Source organism: Anolis sagrei, chromosome 5 (assembly GCF_037176765.1).
Source record: "Anolis sagrei isolate rAnoSag1 chromosome 5, rAnoSag1.mat, whole genome shotgun sequence".
Lineage (NCBI taxonomy): Eukaryota > Metazoa > Chordata > Lepidosauria > Squamata > Dactyloidae > Anolis > Anolis sagrei.
Genome location: NC_090025.1, coordinates 179,986,246 through 180,012,582, shown reverse-complemented (window position 1 = coordinate 180,012,582; position 26,337 = coordinate 179,986,246). Strand labels below are relative to the sequence as shown.

The 26,337-nt window shown below is 41.8% G+C and overlaps 1 protein-coding gene across 1 annotated transcript in view; it reads right to left on the bottom strand.

Annotated features, from left to right (window-relative positions):
- The window catches only part of CECR2 (CECR2 histone acetyl-lysine reader), a 108,844-nt gene extending 82,509 nt beyond the window's left edge, over positions 1-26,335 (bottom strand). Inside the window, exon 1 of the mRNA XM_060776683.2 lies at positions 25,930-26,335. Coding sequence (XP_060632666.2) covers positions 25,930-26,133 — 204 coding nt within the window. The 5' untranslated portion in view covers positions 26,134-26,335. The remainder of the gene's footprint in view (positions 1-25,929) is intronic.
- Between the last annotated feature and the right edge of the window lie 2 nt (positions 26,336-26,337).

Here is a 26,337-nt window from a genome sequence, read left to right as displayed (position 1 = left end):
AACCTCCCCCACCCTTCTTGCACACCACTCTCTCCTCCATGTCATGGAGCGTTACTTCCAGCCTGAGGGAAAGTACAAACCAGCAGCTGTCACATTGGAGCAGGGTTTTAGTATGCCCCTCCCCACTCTCTTTTACGGGGATTTTGGATCCAAATGACCCATTGCAATGTAACACAGATGCAAGGAACGAGACTCTTCAACACAACGTGACTGGGCAGCTGGGAATGGGAAGATGCATAAAAGAGAAAGGCTAGTGAGAGAATCAGGGCTCTCTGGTGTAGCAGTGGAATCACTTCTGCAGAGGCTGCACAGACTTAAGTTTGCTACTTCACAGCCTCTTCCTAAATACGTACATGAAAATATTAAAGGCTATACAAGATATCATTAACTTATTCTTTTGGTATTCCTATCCTAGTAATCATTTTGCAAGCCCACACAGCACACAGGATTTCCTTATTTTATCCTGCCAACATCTCCCTTTACAACATGAGTGCATATCATTGCAGATGCTAAGAGATGCAGTTCAACAACAGAGAGAGGGCTAGAGTTCCCCAGATCTGTTTCAAAGACTTGGGTCTCACAGTAAACACTTACAAAAACATGAAAAGCAAACCAATCCAATAAAAAATAAATAGGTAGATCAGGGACAGAACACATTTTTCTGCTCATGAATTGCAGGAGAGGAAAATCATCTGTTCACTCCATCTTTAGCCCCTGTAACACTCAACAGCCATGTTAAAGATGCATTCAATTGACTTCTTATTGGTCAGAGGTCAATTACATTCTGGTCCTCCAGAGGGTAACAGACCATATGATAGTCTGCTATGAACAAGAAAGGGTGAGTTTGTTCCTAGTGGTTCTGCTGGACCTATCTGTATCTTTCAATACCATGGATCATGGTAACCTTAATGGGCTGGAACTTGAAGGCACTATTTTACAGTGGCCCTATTCTTTCCCGGAGAAATAATCCCAGAAGGTAGTGCTAGAGTGGGCATGGGCAAACTTCAGCCTTCCAGGTGTTTTGGATTTCAACTCCCAGAAATCCCAGCCAGCTTACTTCCTGTTAGGAATTGTGGGAGTAGAAGTCCAAAACACCAGGAATGCCAAAGTTTGCTTATGCCTGTGCTAGAGGAGTCCTGTCTCTGAGGGCTTGTCTACACTGATTTTAAAAATATATTGACCTCGTAGCTGCCTTGATCCCAGCACATGCTGTACAATCCTTTTAGTCATGAAAATGCTGCATTTAGAGTTTAACATATATACCAAAACTCTCTGCTTCAATCACCAGAAAAATCAAGTTTGTTGCTGTGTTTCACTATGTGTATGCAGTGTTGATTTGGGTGGCTTTGTGGGAGAGGTCAAGACAGATTGCTGGGGTGCCAAGTCCCCAAATATTCTCTGCAACATCACAGATCCTTTTAACTTTTTTGTGACTATCACAATCCAGGAGAGGGCTGATTAACTCACAAGTGAGCAAATGGAGGACTACTCTTCCTCCCCTCCCCTTAGCCAGATGGACTCCCATCTCATCTCACCAGGTGAGCCTCTGCACTTGCACTGCTGTTTTGGCTCCTTGCTATCTCTGGGGGCAGCACATCACTGTCCTCTGGCTCCTTAGCAACAGGATGGCCACAGTAGGCCTGAGGGCTGCTGGTAGTTCCCATGTCCCATAACAGTGGCCACTCTGGAACAAAGGTCATCCAGATGGGCAAAAGCCAGAGAAGAGAAGTATGACAGTGGGTGAGAAGGGAGCCAGCCTATGCAAGAGAGGGGAGATATCCTCCACTCACTTATTTGTATGTAAACTATTTATTCCTAAGTAAATCTTTTAAAACAGTGCTATTTGAATTTGGGGAATGGACAGCAACACAATTTTATTATAACATATACTATAATAAATATACTATAAGTGTGATGTTAACAGGGTGAATCTGGGGCTGAACAATCTGAATTACAGCTGAGTTTTTTAAATGTAGTGTGCTACAAGATCCCTTTGCATAATCCTGAATCTCTGACTTGTATTCTCTATATGGGACTGCCTTTGAAGGGTGTTGGGAAAGTTTAGTTGTTACAAAGAGGTGAAACCAGAGGATTGACTGCATTGGTTACAGAGATCATACAACTTCCCTGTTCCAACAGATTTCCTTGCTGTTCGTTTCCAAGCACAATTCAGAGTGCCGGGCATGACATACAGCTTAGAGACTTTCTGACAGCCTACATTTCCTCCATATGAGTTTGCCAGTCCTGAGACTCTCAGGCCCTTTTTTCAATCCCACCAACTCTACAGATACAGTTAGTGGGTATATAAGATGTGGACTTCTCAGGGGCTGTCACAACACTCTGAAATCCCTTCCTAGGAAGACTACATTGGCTACTTCCTTGCTGCTCTTGCATCAGCAAGTGAGTTCTTCTTTTTAATTCTGAAGACTTGAAGAATTGAAAGCTTTTAAGGAGAGGGCTTTCAAGATGCTACTAATTGTTTAAACTGCTTTTTATAATTTATAAGTATTTATTTTCAATTATTTTAACATAATAGTTAATAAATATTTAAATTCTTAATGTTGGCTTTTTAAATGTTTCAAACCATATTTTGCATTTTAATTTATAAACTGCCTTGAGTTGCACTCTGAGAGAAAGACAATGTTTAAATAAAGTTAACAATAACAACAATACAATAACATTCTCATAAACTAAAAATATGAAATATTGATCTCTAATACTTTTCACTACATCTTCCCTATAAATATTGAAGAGTTGAACTATAACTGGGCTAATTAGACTGTTGGTCAAGAGCAGAAAGACACAGAAAAATCCGTGCTTAGTTATGATGGTCAGTCAGTGAATACAGGCAGGTTATATAGCCAGGTAATTCATATACTGAAGAACAAGAAATAATTGGATGGAAACAGAAACAAAAGCTTCCAGTCGCACACACATGGCCACTCCAGTGGAAGAGGCACCAAGCATGTAAGTCTAAGCTACAGTTTAGCATTACATGTTGCTGTGATTTTCTGCTTAATTAAACATAACTAATCAGGTTTAGCCAAAACATTGCTTCACAAAGTAATGTCAATTAGGTAGAAGCATAATCAATATCAACCACTAGTACACTTAAAAGTAACAGACGGAACTGGGCACACGAATAGCTAAAAGAAGCTTCAGGCTGTAGATCAGATCAGCAAATTGCCCACTATTATATTGCATAATTCTGCTTTGAAGTCTCATTTGTCAACAACCCTTTCTAATTACAATTATGTAGTGGATGTAATGAATCCATTAACAAAGAATGACTCTTTTTCACTCAATACCTTGCTATTTTAACATTATCACATTTAAGCATGATGTTAAAAACCCAAATGCTAATTCAAGTTTGCTAATTACATCATTCACACTTTCTTTAAACAGACAAGGGTTCTTTTGCCCACCCTGGACATTCCATATATATTCACACACATTCCACTTGCCTCATTGCCAACAGAAGCTCTGAAGGTGCCAGACACAGATGCGGGCAAAACATTAGGAGAAAATGCTTCTGGAACATGGCCATACAGCCCGAAAAACTCACAGCAACCCAGTGATTGGCCATGAAAGCCTTCAACCATACATTGAACTACCTCTTAATTCTTAATGGGCTCCGTGTTAATTTTATCAACAAATAGATTTATTATGTTAACAAATTACTAATAACCATAAATAAGTATTAACATAACATTACCAATAATATACTATAGTTTCCTATCAATGTATGCACATTCTATCCCAGTCAATTGTACATGTCATGTTCCATGCCCATAGGCACTTACATTGAAATTGCCGAATGCAAAAGGAAATACTGTAGCTCTAATCCTGCTTCATGTACAGAACAGACCAATGATGTTTCAGTTACTATTGAACCCTTACCAGCCCCCACCCCACCCCAGTGCAAAGTTCTAACTCTATGCGGAATTCCTACAATATCACATTAGATCAAGTGTGGTTTTGAGAAGTTAGAAGGAAATGTAGGGGTATGTTTTATTCTGGTAACTTTGGGTAACAAACAAGGTCCACCAATAAAGATCAATTTGCTTAGCAAGTGTTTTTCTTTTCAAATATGGAACTCAGAAAGCTTTTAATTACAGAGGTACCCCACCTAGCATAATTTGCCAACTTAGCTTTCCAAGGAACCAAAAGAGAACTGGCACAATAGAGAGGAGACTGCAACAGTGAATAGATCTGTTAAATTAACACATTTTCTGTCAACCAAATCAGCTGCCTCTAGTGCCATTGTTGTTGAAACAATGGAGACCCCAGGAATGGGCAGCCATTAAAAGGAACAAGTCTACTGAAAAGGATACACTCTGAGGCAAAGAGCCTGTGTGTTTAACTGGATTCTGTACTGTAAGGAAGAAGGCTAAGCTGCATTGTTCTCACACTATGGCAGATGCAAGTACTGTTGGTGTTACAGGGGATTTTTTAAAAATCTACCTTTCAACTATGTCTCTTATGAAACTATTACATTTGTATACTTTTCAATGCAATTATTCCACTCTTTTAAAAAAAGCAAACATTATTTTTTATTTTCTCAAATATATTTTCTCTACAAACATTTTAATGCATCTGAAGACACCATGAAGAGTAGCGTTCCCCACTCTACACCGTACCACACAGGCACTGAACAGATGCCAGGCGTGGAATGGCACCAATAAACAAAGCCATGTGGGAAAGCCTAAGAACTAAATTTGCTCTGCACACAATTTGGGCTGCTTTAACTTAAGACATCATTTTTGCTCTGAATTAGGTCTTGTACGATGCCTTGGTATGGAGGATGCTCAACTAATGAAGCTTTATCTTGGAACCTCAGTCCACTGACAACTCTGATGAATAAACAAGAGATTGAATAATTTTACTCATTTTTTTTTTACATTTTCATTTTAGGCTGTTGACATTGAGTGTTGAGTCAAGACTGAAGCTTGGGTTTTACACTAATGTGACACTTGAATTTCATCATTGAGATTTAATATTTATTTTTTTTAAAGTGCTAGAGTTTTGGTCTGTGCATACAAATACTGAAGCTCCATCTGTTGTAAATTTCTTCCTGGTTCATGTAGAGCAGTGGTTCTCAACCTGTGGGCCCCCAGGTATTTTGCCTACAATTCCCAGAAATCCTAGCCAGTTTACCAGCTGTTAGGATTTCTGGGAGTTGAAGGCCAAAGCATCTGGGGACTCACAGGTTGAGAACCACTGAAGTAGAAGGAGTACTCCTCCCTGTTCTGAAGAGCAACATACCTAGGACTGCTAAACAGTGTGTTTATGTATCTTTAATTTGCCCATCAACATATGCCAACCCCATGAACTCCAGAGGGTTTTCTTAGGAGACAAACATGGAAGAGATGATTTTGCCAGTTCCTTTCTTTGATATATAGCCTAGGGTCAGCTTAATATCAAATTCTAACTCACAAGAGTAAAGCATATCACGGCCATGAAACCTGAGAAAGCAGAAACCCTGTGGTTAAGAAAAAGAATCTAACTATCTCCTGTCTATACTGTGAGTAGTTAAAATAAAAGTAGTTAAAGTAAAATAATGACATTTTGAAAGTTTTATTACGAGTTCTGAAATTTTCATCACCAGAACTTTAGCAACACTGTAGAAGCAAAGCACCAGCGTCCCCTAATTTTGTAAGTACTTTAGAACCATTTATAACCATGGATTGCCCATGTCTTGCCATCAACCACAGTGCCATGCCACAGAGCGGTCACTGAAAACGGACAAACAGGTTCACCACTTTTCTTTGAGCCATCTAGCACCAGCAAAAACTTTAAAGATTGTGTTCCAGTCTAAGTTCTTGCTGCCATATACTATATTTCATTACAGAATAGTCACACTTTTGTTCCATTTCTCCCTTTCAAAAAAGAGGAGTGTGACTATTATGTGGTGAAGAAATAGAGGCCTATGGCACCTACCATGGCTGGCAGCTGAGGGAGACCACATAAGCCTTCTCCACCGGCATGGGCAGGTGAGACTACATGGCTTTCTTCAGCTGCTGGCAGCCAAACAAAGTCATGTTGGTCTTACCCACTAGTGCAGCCAGCGAGGGAGGGCTACGTGATCTCCTTTGGCTTCTGGCAGTGAACATAGGGTAGCTATGAATGGAAGGAGTATATTAAACAAGAAACAAAAAAGTAGCATATTATAAAGGCGCTAAAAATGTTCAGATAAACACAGATGTTCTACAATTTCTTTTAGTGATCATAATAAAATAGCAAAATGTTGCCAAAATCTGGAGTATTGACTATACATATATGAGCTATGCCATACAGTCCCTGTGGATGCTCATATAAAGCCAAGTTTTAAAATTACTTTCAAGAGGAATTAACATATAGTGGGCTCTTAATATCCTCTGAGACTTTTAGTTCAAGGAGTTCTGTCGATACAAAAAAAACCCCATCATACTCAAATCCCGTTAGACAAAGGCAAAGTAAAATGATGTCTCTTGTATAAAATGGCAAAATCAAAGTTTGCTATTTAGATTTTTTAAAACTGTGTGGATGGTTGAATCCGTGGATAACCTCACTTATAGTAATGACATACTGGAACTATCCATAACTGAGTGGCAATAGGAGGACACTGGTTAAAAACCAACTTCCCAAGCTCTGCTCAGAAGTCTATGTTATTTAACGGTACTTACTCCCAGATAGTACACAAGATTAAACCCACAAACAGTCTTGAAACCACTGCAAACCATATATCTACATTGAAACTCTGCCTAAGAATTCTTTAGGTTAGTCTCTTAAAAATAAATTTAGGTTAGTACATCAAATGACTCCAAAATTGCATTGGGATCACATTCTTTTTCAACCTCCTCCTGGCATTCACAGAGATAGTTTGTGGACTGCTGTGTTTTGATGTGGAAAAGCAAAGTTTGCGTCCCTACTTGGTCATGAAGCAAAATACACAACACGATTGTTCCAGTGTGCCTTCCCAGAATAGGAAATTCCTAGCATTATGTCCCAACGCACTTTATCAGAGATCTAGGACATCTGCGTGTCCATCCCCCTCCAAACACTCCACTTGGTCACACCCAGCACTTTTAATATTAATTGTTACATTTGGCCCTGCCATTGTTTTTAATTGTGTCATTGTGTGTTGTCAATGTTATTGCTTTGTTTTCTGAGTCATTTTGCTGTCTGTTGTTGTTGTTTTTACTGTTGTATTTGGGCTCGGCCTCTTGTAAGCCGCACCGAGTCCTTCGGGAGATGGTAGTGGGGTACAAATAAAGGTTTATTATTATTACTACTGTTATGTAGTGCAGACCATCCAATCAAATTTGCGAAGCTCTTAACACACATCCAAGAGTAATAAGAAAATGGAACTACACCTAATTTTTAAAAGAAAAAAGAATGGGGACAATCAGGAAGCTTAATGTTCGAAGTCTGAGAGCATAAATTAAGGTCATAATGAACAAAGTTGAACAAATAAAAAATAGAGCAAAGTACTTTGATCTACTATGGGGTGCTCATACTCTTAAACAGAAATGTCATTAAAGTAAAAGAAACATTAACACGTTGATAGTGTTTATCCATTACAGAAGGAAAGGGAAAGATATTCTAATACTGTACATTTGTTAGGCAGTGTTGGCTATTTCTCAATACCTTCAACAAAGGAGATTGCATAATCTAGTCAACATATTTTTTTAAATCCAAATTATAAGAATTCATATTTTAATTCTATATGTGCCAGATTTCTTCAGAAATTCCAATGAGTTTGTGTTTTATTTTCAGGTTAGTGGATATTGCAATAGAAACACATACAATGCAATTCTGAAAGAATTTAGAGGCTTATTTCTATCAACCACATAAAATCTATATTAACTATACCACTGGTCTATTACTAATCCATAGCCTCCATCTGATGTTGCTGTTATTATTGTTCTCATCATGAACTGTGATTTAGAGAAATCTTGTGAATGAGAGTATCCTGTCATCCATAACCCTGTCAAGCTGTTACAACTCAGGGTTATGGAGGCCCCGGTGGCACAAAGGGTTAAACCCTTGTGCCGGCAGAATCGACAGGTCAGAGGTTTGAATCCAGGGAGAGCGCAGATTGGCTCCCTCTGTCAGCTCCAGCTCCCCATGTGGGGACATGAGAAAATGTCAAAACATCTGCGTGTTCCCTGGACATTGTCTTTGCAGATGGCCAATTCTCTGCCACCAGAAGCAACTTGCAGTTCTTCAAGTTGCTCCTGACACACACAAACAACAACTCAGGGCTTTGACTCCCTTGATTGAATCAATATATGAGTACCTCTTGTTACCCCCTCTTGTTACCCCCTCGATGGACTGTCACCTTGTCGTGGTGAGGGGGCTTGCGTGTTCCAATGAACCTGTGGGCACAACAACTGGAGTCCTGCACTCCCAGGAGTGGCCGCGGGGGAGGTCCTAGACCAAGCACAGTCCGAAGACCCAAAGACCTCAACGGCGGAGCAGGCGGAGGATAACATGGCACATGTTACAACGGCTGCGAAGGCGGAAGAAGGCTGCAACAGACTGAGAAGCCACGGTCATTGTGTTAAACTACATCACCAGTGGAACCTCATCTGTGAAGACTGTGTGTTGTTCAGTTGTGCACTGACCTCCACACATTAAAAAAACCCACGCACAGGCGTCTTCCAAAGAAAATAAAAACCAACCAACCAAAGTCCCATGGCGATCAGCGAGTGGCGACGGGGGCAGGACTGTGAAATCTGGAAGCCCCTAGTCACAGACTGGCACATGGGCGGTGGGTACGGACTCAGTCGTTCTACCTCAAGGTCCGAGGCAGTTGAGTAGTTCGGCAGCTGTATCCACGACTGAGCAGCCCTTTTTAGGACCCACTCTGCTCACCCCACACGGGGAGGGGGCTAGAAAAGGTGCCCTAAACATAGTCTGCCTCACTTATCCCTGACTGGACTGCCGCGTCCAGTGGGGTCACCATCCTGCGGCCAAAAAAGAAAAATGAACTTCGGTACGTGGAACGTACGGACACTGATGGACAACAGTGACAGTGAACGCCCCGAACGCAGAACTGCCATCATCGCAAGGGAGCTGGGACGCTTTAACATCGACATAGCAGCCCTTCAGGAGACCCGGAGAGCAGGAGAGGGACAGTTGAAGGAAGAAAAAGGAGGCTACACCTTCTTCAGGAAGGGACTGCCCGAAGAAGACCAAAGAATGCACGGAGTTGGCTTCGCTATAAGAAATGATCTGATGAAACATCTGACCGAAGCACCCACTGGCATCAACGAGCGACTCTCCATCCTCCGAATTGATCTTGCCAAAAACCAACGGGCAACCATCATAAGTGCCTATGCACCAACACTAGATGCTGATGAAGACATCAAGGAGAAATTCTACTGTCAGCTGGACGCCATCCTATCAGGGATACCTAAGGAGGACAAAATCATTCTCCTGGGGGACTTCAATGCAAGAGTCGGGCGAGACTTCGACCTGTGGCCAGGCACCATAGGAAAAGACGGGGTTGGAAACAGCAACTCAAACGGCATCCTGCTTCTCACCAAATGTGCGGAGCACAACCTTGTCATCACCAACACGCTCTTCCGCCAGAAAAACAAGTTCAAGACATCATGGAAGCACCCCCGGTCAAAGCATTGGCACCTCTTAGACTATGTAATCACACGTGCCAGAGACCGCCGTGAGGTGCTCCTCACAAGAGCCATGACAGGTGCTGATGACTGCTGGACCGACCACAGGCTAATCCGATCCACGATGGCTATCAAGATCGCCCCCAAGCGCAGACTCCAAGGAAGAAAGACAAGGCGCAAAATGAACACTCAAGCCCTTCAGGAGCCCTCCAGGCGAGCCCATCTCCAAACAGCACTCAAGGACCATCTACCCACAGTACACCCCGAAAATGTTGAGGAACATTGGAACAAACTGAAGGCCTCCATCATCCTAGCCTGCGAAGAAACTATTGGATACCAAGCCAAGAAACATCAAGACTGGTTTGACGAAAATGACATCGAGATCCAACAGCTAATCGACAAGAAAAGGAAAGCCTTCCAAGCATGGCAGAGAGACATCAACTGTGCTGCTAAGAAAAAGATCTACGCCAGTGCAAAAGCTGAGGTCCAAAGAAGGACAAGAGAACTCAAGAACATCTGGTGGACAAAGAAGGCTGAAGAAATCCAACACCTGGCAGATACCCATAATGCTCAAGGATTTTTCAAAGCCACAAAGGTCATCTATGGGCCAAGAAACCATGGCATACAGCCTCTACGCTCATCAGACGGAACCAAACTCCTGAAGGACCAAAAGTCAATTGCACTACGTTGGAAAGAACACTACCAAAGCCTCCTAAACCGCAGCTCCAGTCTGGCCGAAGAGGTCCTCTCACAAATCCCGCAACAACAAACCAGGGATGAGCTTGCAGCACTGCCTAGTTTGGAAGAAGTCAGCAATGCCATCAGCCAACAAAAGAACAACAAAGCCAGCGGACCGGATGGGATCCCTGCTGAAATCTTTAAAGAGGGAGGACCTGAGCTGACACACCAACTCCACCAGCTCATAGAAAAAGTGTGGGTGACTGAGAAAATCCCAGCAGACTTCAAGGATGCCACCATCATCACCCTCTTCAAAAAAGGGGAAAGAACAGACTGCGGAAACTATCGAGGTATCTCCCTTCTAACCTCTGCTGGAAAAATCCTCGCAAGAATCCTTGCAAACCGCCTTCTGCCCCTCTCAGAAGACACCCTCCCAGAATCCCAGAACGGCTTCCGCCCCTCCAGAGGAACTGTGGACATGATCTTCACTGCACGACAGCTCCAAGAAAAATGCAGAGAACAAAATCAACCTCTGTACATGGCATTCATCGACCTTGCAAAGGCATTCGACACAGTGAATCGCAGCGCTCTCTGGACCATCCTCCAAAAAATCGGGTGCCCAAGCAAATTCGTGAACATCCTGCGGCTCCTCCACGATGACATGATGGCAACAGTCTTGGACAGCAATGGCTCCCAAAGTGACCCATTTAAGGTGGAATCGGGTGTCAAACAGGGATGTGTTATTGCCCCAACTATATTCTCCATCTTCATCGCCATGATACTTCACCTTGTTGATGGGAAGCTTCCCACCGGAGTGGAAATCATCTATCGGACAGACGGCAAGCTATTTAACCTCAGCAGACTGAAAGCCAAAACCAAGGTCACAACAACATCTGTTATAGAACTCCAGTATGCTGATGACAATGTCGTATGTGCACATACAGAAGAAGATCTACAAGCCACTCTCAACACCTTTGCAGAAGCATACACAAAGCTTGGCCTGTCACTGAACATCGAGAAAACCAAAGTGCTGTTCCAGCAGTCACCAGCCGTCCCCTCTCCAATGCCAGAGATACAGCTTAATGGTGTAACATTAGAAAATGTCGACCATTTCCGCTACCTTGGCAGCCACCTCTCCACCAAAGTCAACATCGACGCCGAAATACAACATCGCCTGAGCTCTGCAAGTGCAGCTTTTTCCCGAATGAAGCAGAGAGTGTTTGAGGACCGGGACATCCGTAGGGATACTAAGGTGCTTGTCTATAAAGCCATTGTCCTCCCAACCCTGCTATATGCCTGTGAGACGTGGACTGTCTACAGACGTCACATGCAGCTCCTGGAACGATTCCATCAGCGCTGCCTCCGGAAAATCCTGCAAATCTCCTGGGAAGACAAGCGGACAAACATCAGCGTGCTGGAGGAAGCAAAGACCACCAGCATTGAAGCGATGGTCCTCCAACATCAACTCCGCTGGACCGGCCACGTTGTCCGGATGCCTGACCATCGTCTCCCAAAGCAGTTGCTCTACTCTGAACTCAAGAACGGAAAACGGAATGTTGGTGGGCAGGAAAAGAGATTTAAAGATGGGCTCAAAGCCAACCTTAAAAACTCTGGCATAGACACTGAGAACTGGGAGGCCCTGGCCCTTGAGCGCTCCAGCTGGAGGTCAGCTGTGACCAGCAGTGCTGCAGAATTCGAGGAGGCACGAATGGAGGGTGAAAGAGAGAAACGTGCCAGGAGGAAGGCGCGTCAAGCCAACCCCGACCGGGACCGCCTTCCACCTGGAAACCAATGCCCTCACTGCGGAAGGAGATGCAGAGCAAGAATAGGGCTCCACAGCCACCTACGGACCCACAAGGAAACCCATGATGGAAGACCATCTTACTCGTCCAACGAGGGATCGCCTAAGTAAGTAAGTAAGTAAGTAAGTACCTCTTGTTAGCTCTATAAATATATGAATTTGACATGAACCTATCCTGACAGTAAAAATCTGACCTGCATAATAAAAATTAGACCTGCACGTCTTCTGACAATAAAAATCTGTAACTGAGATAGACTCAAATGTTCTTTGTGGAGAATCTATACATAATTAGAGTTCCAAGGACAAAAATTCTTGAATGAGAATGAAACTGGCAAAGTGAATAACTTCTGAACGGAGCTCCTCTCAAAAGATGCCATGCTTCCATAAGGACTAGAACAGGAAGAAGCAACTTTGCAATATCCAGGAGCCACACACCCATTGGATCTGGGCGGGGAAGACTTCCTATTACTGGATTCTAAAAATAAAATATTATAAAGGTCTCTGCCACAATTTAGTGTGTGTCTGGGCAATTTTATCAGCATTTGACAGGCCCTGGCTTGAGTTAGGCCCAGGAAATGTCCAAAATAAAAAGGGGCCAAATGTCAGAACTAGTTTTGAAAGGAGACCTCCACCTGCCCTTAAAAACCTATGATGAAGAGAAAATTCTGTATTGTCCCCATAATCTCTAGAAGAGTGTTTCCATATTGTTTTACTTGGCTGTACCTGCCTAAAATATAGAAGCTGGAGGCACCAGGAAGGAAAAGTAAGGGATCACTTCAGACCTGCCTCTAATAAACATAATAGAATACTTACTAGGCCAGTATCATTAGTGAACAACACTGCTTGCAACATAACCTGAGCGATGCAGCACATACTGTCATGCCTCACACAGCCTCAGAAATGATTTTGATAGTTTAGTTAGAGGCTGGCAAAGGATAAACCGCTGTTACTTAAAGTATATTTATGATTGAGAGTGATTTACTACCCCATCTTCTACCATCCAGTCACCACACATCATTATGGGATACCAAGGAATAACTTGCAGCCAAACAGATGAATTTCCTACAGTAGCAAATCTGGACACACAATCTCAGAAGCATTACTACAACAGGCAAGCTTCAATAGCCTGCATGAAGACTATCTAAATATTGACAAGTAGTGGTGGAACCTCATCAAATGACAACCCATGATTCCCTAACATCAAGCCATTATCGTTAAAATAGTGTCAAACTGCATTAATTCTTTGGTGTCAATACACCAGTTATTCATATTAGAGGGCAGATCTCCAATCCTTACTAATCACATTTCCTAAGATTCTCAACTCCGAAAAAGGCAAATCTCCCAACTGTTTGATGGAATGTAGAAGAATGAAAGTAACAACATAAATCTATCCCCATCAATCTCTTCTACAACCTAAAGTGAAGAAATGGGCAAAGTCCTGTTCACACCACTGTACCATTCAGATTTGAAATTAGATGAGCCGCTTCCTGCTCACCTAGCTGTTATTGAAGAATTATCTGCAATTATTCCTTTAATTCTTAACCTTTCCTCCTGCAGCATATACCTAAATATTAAAAGACTTACTTAGAACTATGCTACTTCAAATCCCTTCTCCAAAGCCTTTCTTCTACCTGAGATACACGGGTAACATTTGAATCATTTAGACTTATGGGAAGTGGGCCCTCAGTATCCACTGGGGTTTTGTTCCAGAAACCCATGCAGATACCAAAACCCATGGATACTCAAGTGCTATTATATACCATGATGTAATAAAGTACTGTCCCTTATATAAAATGGCAAACAGCTAAAAAAAAGTGCTGGAGAGGGCCCAAGGATCTGTAAAATGAAGACAGGCTTCAGTAGTGTTTGCCTAGTATGTAGTAAAAGCAAAGTTTGCTTCCCCTGCCCCCCAGCAAGGCCAAGCCATGGTAGGTTAATATTATAGACATAGAACATAGGGATATGGATAACCAACTGTAACTGAAAAGTGTCAATTTAAAAATATATATTAGTGCCAGAATGAGCTTGACCAAGGCTGAAAAATCATTTGTCTGGTATTCTCCAAACACCTGACTACAGACGTGGTCTTAGATACCATTTCCAGTTTCTTAGCTAGCTTAATAAGCTGTTAATGTATTTTAAATATCCTGAGGCACTCAGCTGCTAGAACCGCCTCAGAGCTCTGGTCTATTGCAATTATTTTTCATAAATGTGTAATATTCTTCTTGCACACACATCTCCCCCATGTCCCACTGAACTTTTGACCTGGTCAATGCTGAGCAACCTCCTCCCCTCCAAACTCACAGCTGCGAGTTTTGAAAAAAGGAACCCTGAGCCTTGTCAAGCAGCTGCCTCTGCCGAAGCCAGCATGGGGGCTTGGCTGTTCAACACTCTCTTCCCATAACAATACCCAGAGCCTGGCCTGATGGATGCACTGCTTTATCTGAGCCAACCAGCTTTGTACATTCAGCCCCCTTCCTTAGCCTCTCATTACGCAATGGTCCAGGAAAGAGAAAAAAACATCTGCTTCCCAGATTCTGAGACCTACAGCTGCTGGTGGCAGCTCACATCTGGAAGCATCACCTTCTTCCAGTCTAGTGAACACAAGGTTGCGGAATGATAATGAAAAAATGAGGAGAGCTCAGGTTACAATGATAAAAACCAAAGTCTTTTTTAAGTATCTTCTGTGAAGAGAGCCATAAAAGATCAGGCTACAAAAAATTGTCTTCTGTTCTTTATCACCACTGATAATTCCAGCTGGGGCAGATCTTTTAGTTCTCCACTGATTGAGGGCTGTTCAGGCACCTAAAAGACTAGCCTGTTTAATTCACTAATGTATGGCCATCACATAAACACCTGATACCCTCATTTAGGGATCCAAAATATTTATCCAACTCATTTTTATTATTCTGGAATAAACCAGTTTTTAAATCTAGAAGAAAAAAATTATGATTCTGCCTGTGTGAGATCAAAGAGATCAACTGTTGGTGTGAAACATAAAATGAGACTGTAATTTGTTTCCCTAAGCACCAATTTTCTGGAAACAAATAATAATCTCTAAGGGCATATACCATCCTTCCCAGGAATTGGCAGGCACCGTTTTTTTTTTACCTTACAACTCCATCATCTCTATCCAATGTAGCCTGTAGTGATAGATTCCATAATCAGAGCAGCACCCCAAAAACATCTCCAAGGCAAGAGTTGCCCTCTCATAATCAAGGCCAATCAAGATGTAAGAATAGAGTGTTTCCAAACCTTGTGTTTGCTTTTATTCATAAACAGAATTGGAAGACCTACAGAAATACTGTTCTAACACAATTTGGTCCTCGGTTCTTCTCAGTTCATTTCCTGGTTTTACAACAGCTGTTCCACCTGACCACAACAAAGGGAGACGTGAGAGTGATTTGGCTGGGACCATTTGCCATTTGTTTCCTTCTCCCCCAGAACTGTCATGTTAAGCCATTCCCCCAGTTGAGCAGATGATAAGGTAACACAGTGTAGTCGACTTATATTAGCTTATCTGGAAGTCTATCCATTTAGCTACTCTTCACTCAAAATAGCATTTTCTGCAGTTTTCTACAACATCTAGAAAACGTTAGGTTCTGTGTCTCACCTATTAATTATTGCATTGTTCTGCCTCCTATATTGAATTTAAAAAGAACGAAAACCTTAAGGACTTCACAAATAGTAAAAGTTTTTGCTTTTCCTTTGGCAGTGCTCTATGTCATTTAAATGATAAGTTTAAAAATATGATCCTGTTCGTTTTTGTTTTGCTGTATTAGTTTAATCATTGTAGATCTGCATGTGACCACAAGTCAGAATGAAGCAACATATATGACTCCAATCTTTTAAAAGAAAATTGTGTAAAACATCAGCTCATTTTACTATATACACGTTATCAGAATCCACAATTTTCTAAAATGGGTTTTGGCAGAAGCCAAAAAGGGATCTTTACGGTTTCTTTCATACTGTAATATTAGTCACAAGAGCACAACAAATTCCAACTTTCTCCATATTGTAATCTAGGAAATCCTGGAAACGAAGCCTTGTGTGCCTTTAAGTTATTTCCAACCTATGGAAAACCTAAGAAAAAATTTGTTGTGTGAGGATTGCCTTTGCCTTCCTCTGAGATTGAGAGAATGTAACTTGCCCTAGATTAGCCAGTGGGCTCCCATGGCTAAGCAGAGATTTGAAACCTGCTCTTCAGAGTCAAAGTTCAATGCACAACCACAATACTACATTGGCAGTAAAATTACTGCTAATTTGGAATTGCTTAATTTCCATTACTGTCCATAAAGGTAAAGGATTCCCTTTGACATTAAGTCTAGTCGAGTCCAACTCTGGGGGGTGGTACTCATCTCCATTTCTAAGCCGAAGAGCCAGCATTGTCCATATACACCTCCTAGGCCATGTGGGTGGCATGACTGCATAAAGTGCCATTACCTTCCCGCTAGAGTGGTACCAATTGATCTACTCACATTTCATGTTTTCGAACTGCTTGGATGGCAGAAGCTGAGGTTAACAACAGGGGCTCACCCTGTTTGATTTGAAACACCAGCTTTCCAGTCAGCAAATTCTGCATCTTAGCAGTTTGACCAGCTGCACCACCGTGGCCCCATTATTACTGTCTATATGAATACAAAATATGTGGGGATTAATATGTGAAAAAAGAGTTGTGGGGTTAGATGATGGTCAAGCATCAGTTAGAGTCCAAAGAGTTAATGACTCTTAACAGTTGAGACATCCCCTTTATATGTGGGTGGTAGAGTGAGGATGGTTTTGTAACTTCCGCTAATAAAGAAACATTAGAGCTTTATATTCATTGCTCTCTTTTTCAGTGACAGTTCAAATCCAGAAACTCAGTTTCTAATACAATTCATAACGAAAGCAGTAGCCCTATATACACTTTGGACAAACCAATTTTGGAGTCTCAGAAGACAAGAGAACATGAGGAAGAGCTGGAATTAGCGAGATCATCTTAAATTCTTTGCTTGCTGCTCATTAGTTTCCTGTCAGCAGTCTATATAGTTTTTGCACACTGCTTTGGAAGTAATAGTAATCACTATTTTTATGAAGAGCAGAAGTCTTTTCTTGTTATAATTTTAATAGATTCTATTAGATTCCCTATTTGATCAAGCATTAAAAAGTCAGTTGCCCAATTTTCAAGACGGTCAGCACCTGACTTTTGCAAACTTTATTCATGGATTTGATTAAAATATTCGTTCTAGGAATCTAGAGGTCCTCCAGTGTGACTCTTTGGTCAATACTCTCTAAAAGCTACCTGGAGAATGTAGAAATTCCTAGAATGATATTCTCTCAGGTAAAAAATAGCAATTTTTTTACTTTTTTCTTTCTTTCAAGGGATTCCTGTACCCCTTTCACTTACACAGGGTTCCTGTGCCCCTAACCATAGCAAATGTGGAAGGTTGGTTACATGTAACAATAAAACAAGGAGGACATATCAATGGGTTACTGATAGTTCAAACGAACCTTGTACAATGAACCTTACTTTTGAGCAAACATGACCAGGATCAGATTACCAAAGATATGTAACACATGTGTTTCACAGCACTGAAGATTAGTTGTTTTCACAAGAAAATGAAAATACAAATTGTGGGTAAGGCAAAAGTCACTATTATCAGTTTAGAAAATAATATTTTTCACGTAACATAGGCCATATGACTCTTCCTTCACAGGCACATTTCTGAAGACACAATCTCCTCCTCAAGCATGTCTGGGTCCACAGTTTGGCTAGGGCATGGGACTAGAATAACAGCTCCACTATGCACACTAGGAGCATACTATTTATGAGTGCAATGACAAGAAAATGTGGCATTGAATTCTGGGCAAAAAAACAACTGGCAATATATTAGGCTTGCAGAAACTCCATAACCATCTTAGTGAACTTCATATATGACATTTTCTTCATCTAAAGCAGAAATGGTGATCCCATGGCCTTTTAAATGACACCAATCTGAGTCCGTCTGCGGAGGTCTAAATAGGACGGGATATAAATGTCCAAAATAATAAATAAATAAATAAATAAATAAATAAGCTATAACTTCCAGCATACTGGATGGCAAACTATATTACCTACAGATAGTGGACATCAAAATCCAACACGTGAAGGGCACACATTCTTAAGAATCTTAGCAAGAACTTATCAACACAGAGGGACCATTCAAACTTTATAATTTTCTCAATATACTTGGCCCTCTCTAGTGTTTACAAGCTGGGGTACAAACACACTATAAAACATCTAAACTACTGTTATGAATACACACCAATTAAAATAACCGTGTTAGCACCACAGCAAAAAAGTCACAAAAGTCATGGATATTTATTTAACAGAAATGGTAAAATGTAAACAGGAGACCCTCAATTTCAGGAACACAGTTATAATTGATTGTTATGAGGTTTATAATTACTGCTAAAATGCTGGTGTTCATTAACAATTGCAAAGTGGCCAATATTTGTATATATAGTTAAGGAAATCATTGTAGGTCAACTGCTGTTAAAGCTCATGTTTAATAAGAATATTCGAAAGGGTCCAAAACCTATTTCTGAAGTTTGTTTCCAAATGATACTAAATCTAGAAAATGGAAAAATGGGTTATAGCTGGCAGCACATAGATGGCTAGGAGTAGATCAAAATTTTCTAAATGTATCAAATCATTTTGGTACAGGACTTGGAAAATGGCATTTTGTAACAAAAAAATACATATCTTTAGCATGTTTTTTTTTCAATTCCTGTAAAATTTGTTCAGATGGATTTGATACCTTTTGGAAACAAGCTCCACAATTTGGAGAATGTGTTTTTATTGCTATCACTCTTTCTAGAGGTTGTATTGATTTTTCAGTTGGAATTTGTCATTCCAGCCTTCCTTCACAGCCTACAGCAAACATTCCTCTTACTGATCCTTATTCCTGTTTCATGCAAAATGCTTCCCCACTTGACACTTGTATCAATACATTAAAACAAAAGAGGCATATAAGGAAAGGTCTTACCCACAACTACAGTCCCTATTCTGGATTAAAATACTACTGCTAAAAGAAGTTAAGGACTTATCTGATTATACTAACTCTTTGTTCCTACCCTTCTAAGGCATGAACTCTGCAGAGTTACTAAAAGAGTATCAATATGCCAACAGTGTAGCAGCCTTAAAATGATTTGGTGAACCCCCATATTCAGTGCCCCAATAAGACTCCCTCTTTACAGAAGAAATTGAAACACTGTGTTGTTGAAGTGTTTCATGGCTGGAATCACTGGGTTGCTGAGTTTTCCGGGCTACATGGCCATCTTCCAGATGCATTCTCTCCTGACGTTTCACTCACATCTATGGCAGGCATCCTCAGAGGTTGTGAGTTCACACTTTCTCCAAGGTCCCTTGAATTTCATCTCTATATTTTTGTCATTTGCCCCATATATGCATTCAACATAAACTGCCAATTGCACTTTCCTAGTAATCCTGTTTGCAATCATACATTTCCATTTCCTCCCAGAGTACTATGCTTTTCATAGAATCATAGTTGGAAGAGACCTTGTGGGCCATCCAGTCCAACCCCCTGCTAAAAAGCAAGAACACTGCATCCAAAGCACCCCCGACAGATGGCCATCCAGCCTCTGTTTTAAAAATTTCCACATAAAACTTCTGTAACTGTACCTTTGTCTCAGATGCACAGTGGTGCAATGCTTTGAATGCTAGATTAGGACTTCAGGAAACCAAGATTCAAGTCCCCGCTCAGCCATGGGAATACGCTAGATGACTGAGGTCATCTAAGACGAAGGCAATGCCAAACGTTCTCTGAATAAACACTGGCAAGAAAACCTTAGAATAGGTTCACCATTGGTCACAGTCAAATTGAAGACACATAACAAACCTCTGTCTTAGTTGACTTTCACAGATCACAACCTTCTATTTCCTAACCTATCAAGTTAAAAAGTCTTATTTTCTTGGATATACATGTGTGTGTTATATTATAAATTTCCAGCCAAATTGTACTTCCCTCTAAACAAACAGGCACAAAAAGAGCTTTAAAAAAAAAAAGGTCAAGCATAATCTTCAAAATCTTCCTCCCCATTCTCCAAAGGAAGATAAGATTTCCTCCCATTTTCAACTTAAAACTGTTCTGATTTAAACTTACATTGCAAGTCACTTTGTGTTCTGCTTTCAAAACAAGATGGTATATAAATCAATTTATTTTTAAGAAATCCAGATGATACTCAATGTTCTTATAAGGGAAGCATGTTCTAGTCCCTGAAATCCAAGCTGATTCACTTGTGAAGCAAACCAGATGCTAATTCAGGCTTTCAAAGGTGAAAGGCTATTGCAATTGCCCTTTATCATTGTAAATTCAAGATCTTTAGTTTCACATGCTGGGACTGAGAACCTTCTTTCAAGGGCTTGCATCAATCCAAGGGGGAGGTGCTGTCTTTGCTAAGGAGCTCCTAACATTGGGAGATCCATTCAAATATTTAGCACTGCATAAAGGATTCTCCCCTCCCCCAAAATTCACATCCTGTTCTAGGAGTTTAAAGATTCCCACATCCTGTTGAACTGAGTACCTTAGAAAAAGAGCATTGGCCACCTTTGAAAATTGTGCATCACACTGCTATTCTTAACCTCCCTAGAGCACATCCAGCTGATAACATTTAAAGACAAAAACAAAGAATCCTGACATGTCTCCTCCCTTCTGTAACATTCATATCTAAAACTGTCAACAAGGAACCGTAGTCACAACCCAAAACAATGGTACACATGAACCCACATCAAATATGTTAAGTACACTTTACTGTTGGGATGTGGGCTAACCATCCATGCAAAATTTATTAGAAGATAGACTGCAATGCCTGTAAAGATAACCAGCAAGTTTTCCAGATAGATTGGGTGGGAAGGTTTAGAGGTGAAGAACATTTACTCAAGATTTATTTTATGCCCTACAAAATGTGTGGAAGCTACATCAGCACAAGTCATTTAATGAGTTCCTCAAATCTTACATAAGATTTTGCAATATTTCAATATGGAGTGATGAACGCATTATTAAATTGCAGGATAATATCCCTTTCTAAATAAATGGTCAGTGTCTGACAAGACTCAGCAGTTAACATCCTGAATGTCAGTTACCTTTAAAATGGAACAAGCTTTATTATTCCTTTGGGGTGGAATGGAGCCCATACTCAATTTTGTCTAGGTAGCCTCTACACTGCTTTCCTCATGTCTTAAGTGAAGTGTGATACGTGTATAGGTCACAGAAGGCCAAACTCCTCCTAGCACTGCCACCATTTTAAGCAGCCTTTAGGGAGAAGTACATGTTTTCTATATTCCAAACGGATGTCTGAGACATACATTTTTTATAATATCAGGATGGGTAATAACTGCTCCAAGTGATATATGATAGTTCACAATATTAAAGTAGCAATTCATTATAAAGAACCTAGTTTCTTATGGGCTGCCAAAATCTTTACATGTCAACACATGTTCTTTTAATTCCTCTTTCAAGTTCTTACACCTCAATAGCAGCTGAAAAGCAATCCCCACTTCCTTGGCCATTATGTCTCAAACACTTAATATTTCACTTATATAGTTTTCTCCTAGAGTCTAAGGAAACCAGCTTCTCATACTTGACAAGAATTGCTTTTCAAGTACACTTTAAAGTTTGAAAGAGCATCAGAAGCACAAAAGTTGTTACATCTGCTATAAACAGATGGTAAACCCCGGGTTTAATCACATTGGCCTAAGCTGCTTAGGATCTTGGGAGTATGAGCCAGAGGCCCTGGGAGGTCTGCTTGGGGTACAGTAACACAAATACACCACCAGGTTCTTCTGTCTAATGTTATTAGCATTCTTTTTTTCACATTCTGAAATGAAGTTTATGCAGTTGTATCTATACTGTTTAACATCAGCAACATACACAACATTTTATTTCTGATGATGTGCACTGGAACAAATGAGCAACCATTTCCAGAAAATTAATGAATCTACTGAATGGATGAAGCAAGACTGCCAGGATTGCAAGAAAAGGCTGTCATAACTCGAAGGCTTAGAGGCAAGTCTAAGTATTCGTCATAACTCGAAGACTTAGAGACAAGTCTATAGCTGAAGCAATAAAAAGGCCTGGCAATGCATTATTAATTGCTATCTGAATCTTTTTACTCAGATTGTTCATTTCTATTAAGCACACTGCTATCCTGTGAAAAGGACAGGTCTAAATTTCAGAGAATAAAGAAAAAAAGAAGGTGAAGTGTGGCAGTGAAGAAAACTCACACACTATCTTGCTGGATGGTCACAAAACTGGCAGGCAGATTATCACAAAGCCCTGCATGCACCTCCATGGCAAGTAGGCAGGAGCAAAACAGGCGCACCCCCTCCCTTTCCCGAACAAGATAATGGTAGCAAAACAAACTCTTTTTAAGGCATTAGGCTATCAAGAGGGGAAAGAAGGAAGGACAGAGATAGGAAGGAGCAGCTCTGGTGTGGAGAGAAAGATCCAAACCCCTCTCCTTTTCCTTGCTTAATGCTGAAGCTTTTCAAAGTGGAACTAGTAGCGAAATGGGTGGCTTTAAAAGCAGAGGCTCATTCAGCCCAAGACCTGGAGGTAACAAAAGAGGCCTCTGGGACATACAGGTCCAAGGGGCTGCTTTGGGTAGAGAAGGATTGGAAACTATTTACACTGAGGGCTCTTCCACATAATATCCCAGAAAATCCCACAATATCTCCTTTGAACTGGGTTATCTGAGTCCACACTCAGATAATGTGAGATTTCCTGCCTTGATATTCTGGGATATAGGGCTCTGTGGAAGGGCCCTGAGACATCAGCAAGGACTCCTCAGGTTTGCAAAGAACACAATCCTGGGTTGTTCTAAGTTTTTTGGGCTGTATGGCCATGTTCCAGAAGCATTCTCTCCTGATGTTTCGCCTGCATCTATGGCAACAACACAACCTCTGAGGATGCCTGCCACAGATGCAGGCGAAACGTCAGGAGAGAATGCTTCTGGAAGATGGCCATATAGCCCGAAAAACTTACAACAACCCAGTGATTCCTGCCATGAAAGCCTTCGACAATACACTGAACACAATTCTGCTCAGCAAGATGAGCCCATTGGCCAAAGAACAATCTGAGTAAAACTTCTGAAAACCAAGACAAGACAGGTTGCTTTGCTGCTATTCTTTTGTGTGTGTGTGTGTGTGTGTGTGTGTGTGTGTGTATGTAAAGGCTCCCAGACCCAAAACGATTCACACCAATCTCTAAAAGGATGGGAAGAAGAGAGCCAGCATTTCTCAGCCGTTGCTGGCGCTGAATGCGAGCTCAAGACCTGCCTCGACAAATTCAATGGGGATTTACATGGGATGGCAGATTCACACGACTGCGATTGTGTCGCACGCATATGGTGGGCGCTTCCCCCCCACAAAAAAAAACCTGCATCCCTCAAGGAACTAGAGACTAAGGGCCCTTCCACACAGCCCTATATCCCAGAAAATCAAGGCAGAATGTCCCACAATATCTTCTTTGAACTGGGTTATCTGAGTCGACACTCAGATAATGTGGGATTTCCTGCCTTGATATCCTGGGATATAGGGCTTAGGGTTGTATGGAAGGGCCCTCAGTCAATATCCCACCACCACCGGGGGAAATCGAAATCCAAAATTAAAATGGGGAGAACGGGAGATATGTACATATACCTCACCAGCTCAATGGATATCTTGAGCAATGATTATATTGATTTGCCCCAAAGAAATGGGAAATCAACATTTCCATTTGATGTTGGGTGTTTTGTCTTATGTCTGTTATAACAGCCTGTGTTTTTTTTAATTTAATTTTAGATTGTTGTTGTTCATTTGTTCAGTTGTTTCCGACTCTTCGTGATCTCATGGACCAGCCCAGGCCAAAGCTCCCTGTCGGCCGTCACCACTCCCAGCACCTTCAAGGTCAATCCAGTCACTTCAAGGATGCCATCCATCCATCTTGCCCTTGGTTGCCCCTCTTCCTTTTTCCTTCCATTTTCCCCACCATCACTGCCTTCTCTAAGCTTTCCTTTCTTCTCATGACGTGGCCAAAGTACTTCATCTTGGCCTCCCTCTACTATTCTTCCCTCCGAAATTTTAGTTTACAAAATTTTAGTTTGTTAAGTTAAAATTCAGATTTATATGTTGGGTTGTATAAATTTTGTTGGCATGGATGTATGGTTGTATTTGGGCATTGAATGTTTGCCTTTTATGTTTGGAATCTGCCCTGAGTCCCTTTCGGGAGATAGAGCAGAATATAAATAAAGTTATTATTATTATTACTATTATTATTATTATTATACACACACACCCTTAGGGGTGAGGGAAAGGGGGATACACACACACACACATCTTTAAAGGGATACCACATTAGAGGTTCTTTCCCTCGCCTTCACAAGGGAAGAACACCAGACGATCCCGGCCAAAAGTTAAAATTTGTATTTATATGTTGGGTTGTATACATTTTGTCAGCATGGATGTATTGTTGTTGTATTCGGGCATTGAATTTTTGCCTTTTATGCTTGGAATCCGCCCTGAGTCCCTTTCGGGAGATAGAGCAAATTATAAATAAAGTTGTTGTTGGTATTATTATTATTATTATTATTATTATTATACACACACCCTTAGGGGTGAGGGAAAAGGGGATTATTATTATTATTATTATACACACACACCCTTAGGGGTGAGGGAAAGGGGGATTATTATTATTATTATTATTATTATTATACATACACACCCATGGGGTGAGGGAAAGGGGGATACACACACACACTCATCTTTAAAGGGATACACACATTAGAGGCTCTTTCCCTCGCGTTCACAAGGGAAGAACACCAGTCAATCCCGGCCATTTAATAACGCAGTCCAACCCGACAACAAACTCCCGCAAAAGCGCGCAAAAAGCCAGCCCTTCCTTCCTTCGCTCGTGCTCCATCTGGGCTCGAGTGGTTTTGTGCCCTCACCACCATCCGGGCTTCCAGGATTTCTCAAAGGAGGTCCCATATTGAGGAGAGGGGAGGTGGTGGGGGAAGACGGGCAAGCTTGTTTTTCTGCTGCATTGGAGACTAGGATTCAAATGGCCTGGAAATACTATTGCTAAAGATGCTTATTTTATTTATTTATTTAAAAGTTTTGTAATATCGACCTTCTCACCTCTCTTGAGGGACTCAGACTGGTTTCCAACCATAATATCACATACAGTCAATAAAACATCATAATTCATATTACAATAATGCACTAAAACATTAAAACAGCGATTACATTCAATAAATACAATGATCAGTCGTCACACTAAAATCGGTGTTCATCATCCTCCATCCATGCTTGCCATAGATGCAGGCGAAACGTCAGGAGAGAATGCCTCTCTAGACCATGGCCATACAGCCCGAAAAAACCTACAACAACCCATGAAAGCCTTCGACAATACTATTGCTAAACTTCCAGTGCGTTGGGGAAACTTCACGGGAGGTTTCTGGATGGGGAGGGTCAGTTTGTGTCCGTTCCCTGTATGCAAGTGGGTTGGAGTGGGTGGTCACTTCCAAACTCTTGTATGAACTCTCAAAGTCGGTGTATTGGGCCAATTTGGGCCCTCCCTCCCTTTAAGCCTTTTGGACTCCAACTCCCACCATTCCTAACAGCCTCAGGCCCTTTCCTTTTCCCCCTCAGCCGCTTAAGCGGCTGAGGGGGAAAAGGAAGGGGCCTGAAGCTGTTAGGAATGGTGGGAGTTGGAGTCCAAAAGGCTTAGAGGGAGGGAGGGCCCAAATTGGCCTGACCTAGATGTTAGGGTCAACAAGCCATGGGAGTAGATGGGCCCCCTGCGCCCAACTCACCTCGATCTCGAAGTCGGGGAGTCGGAAGGCGGTCCTGAAGAGGGAGCAGAAGTGAGCGATGGCCGGCACTTCCCACCAGGAGCGCAGCTCGCTCAGGAGCCCCGCGGCCAATGTTGTCCCTTCGGGGCCTCCGTTGCCGGCCGAAGAGGCAGAGTCCAGTGCCGGCGAGGCTCCTCCGCAGCCCCCGTCCTCTTCGGGGCACATCGCCCTTTTTCTCCCTCTCTTTTCCCCTCAGCTGCCTCTTCCTCCGCCGCCTCGCGTACCCATCTCCCGCCCGACAATGCCCTCCGACAGACAGACCCTCCGCCACAGAAACAGATGGGCTCCGGACTGAGGGGAAGGAAGGGGGAGGGGCACTCAGGAGGAGAGAGAGAGCGCGAGGACACACACGCGCACACACACAAGGCG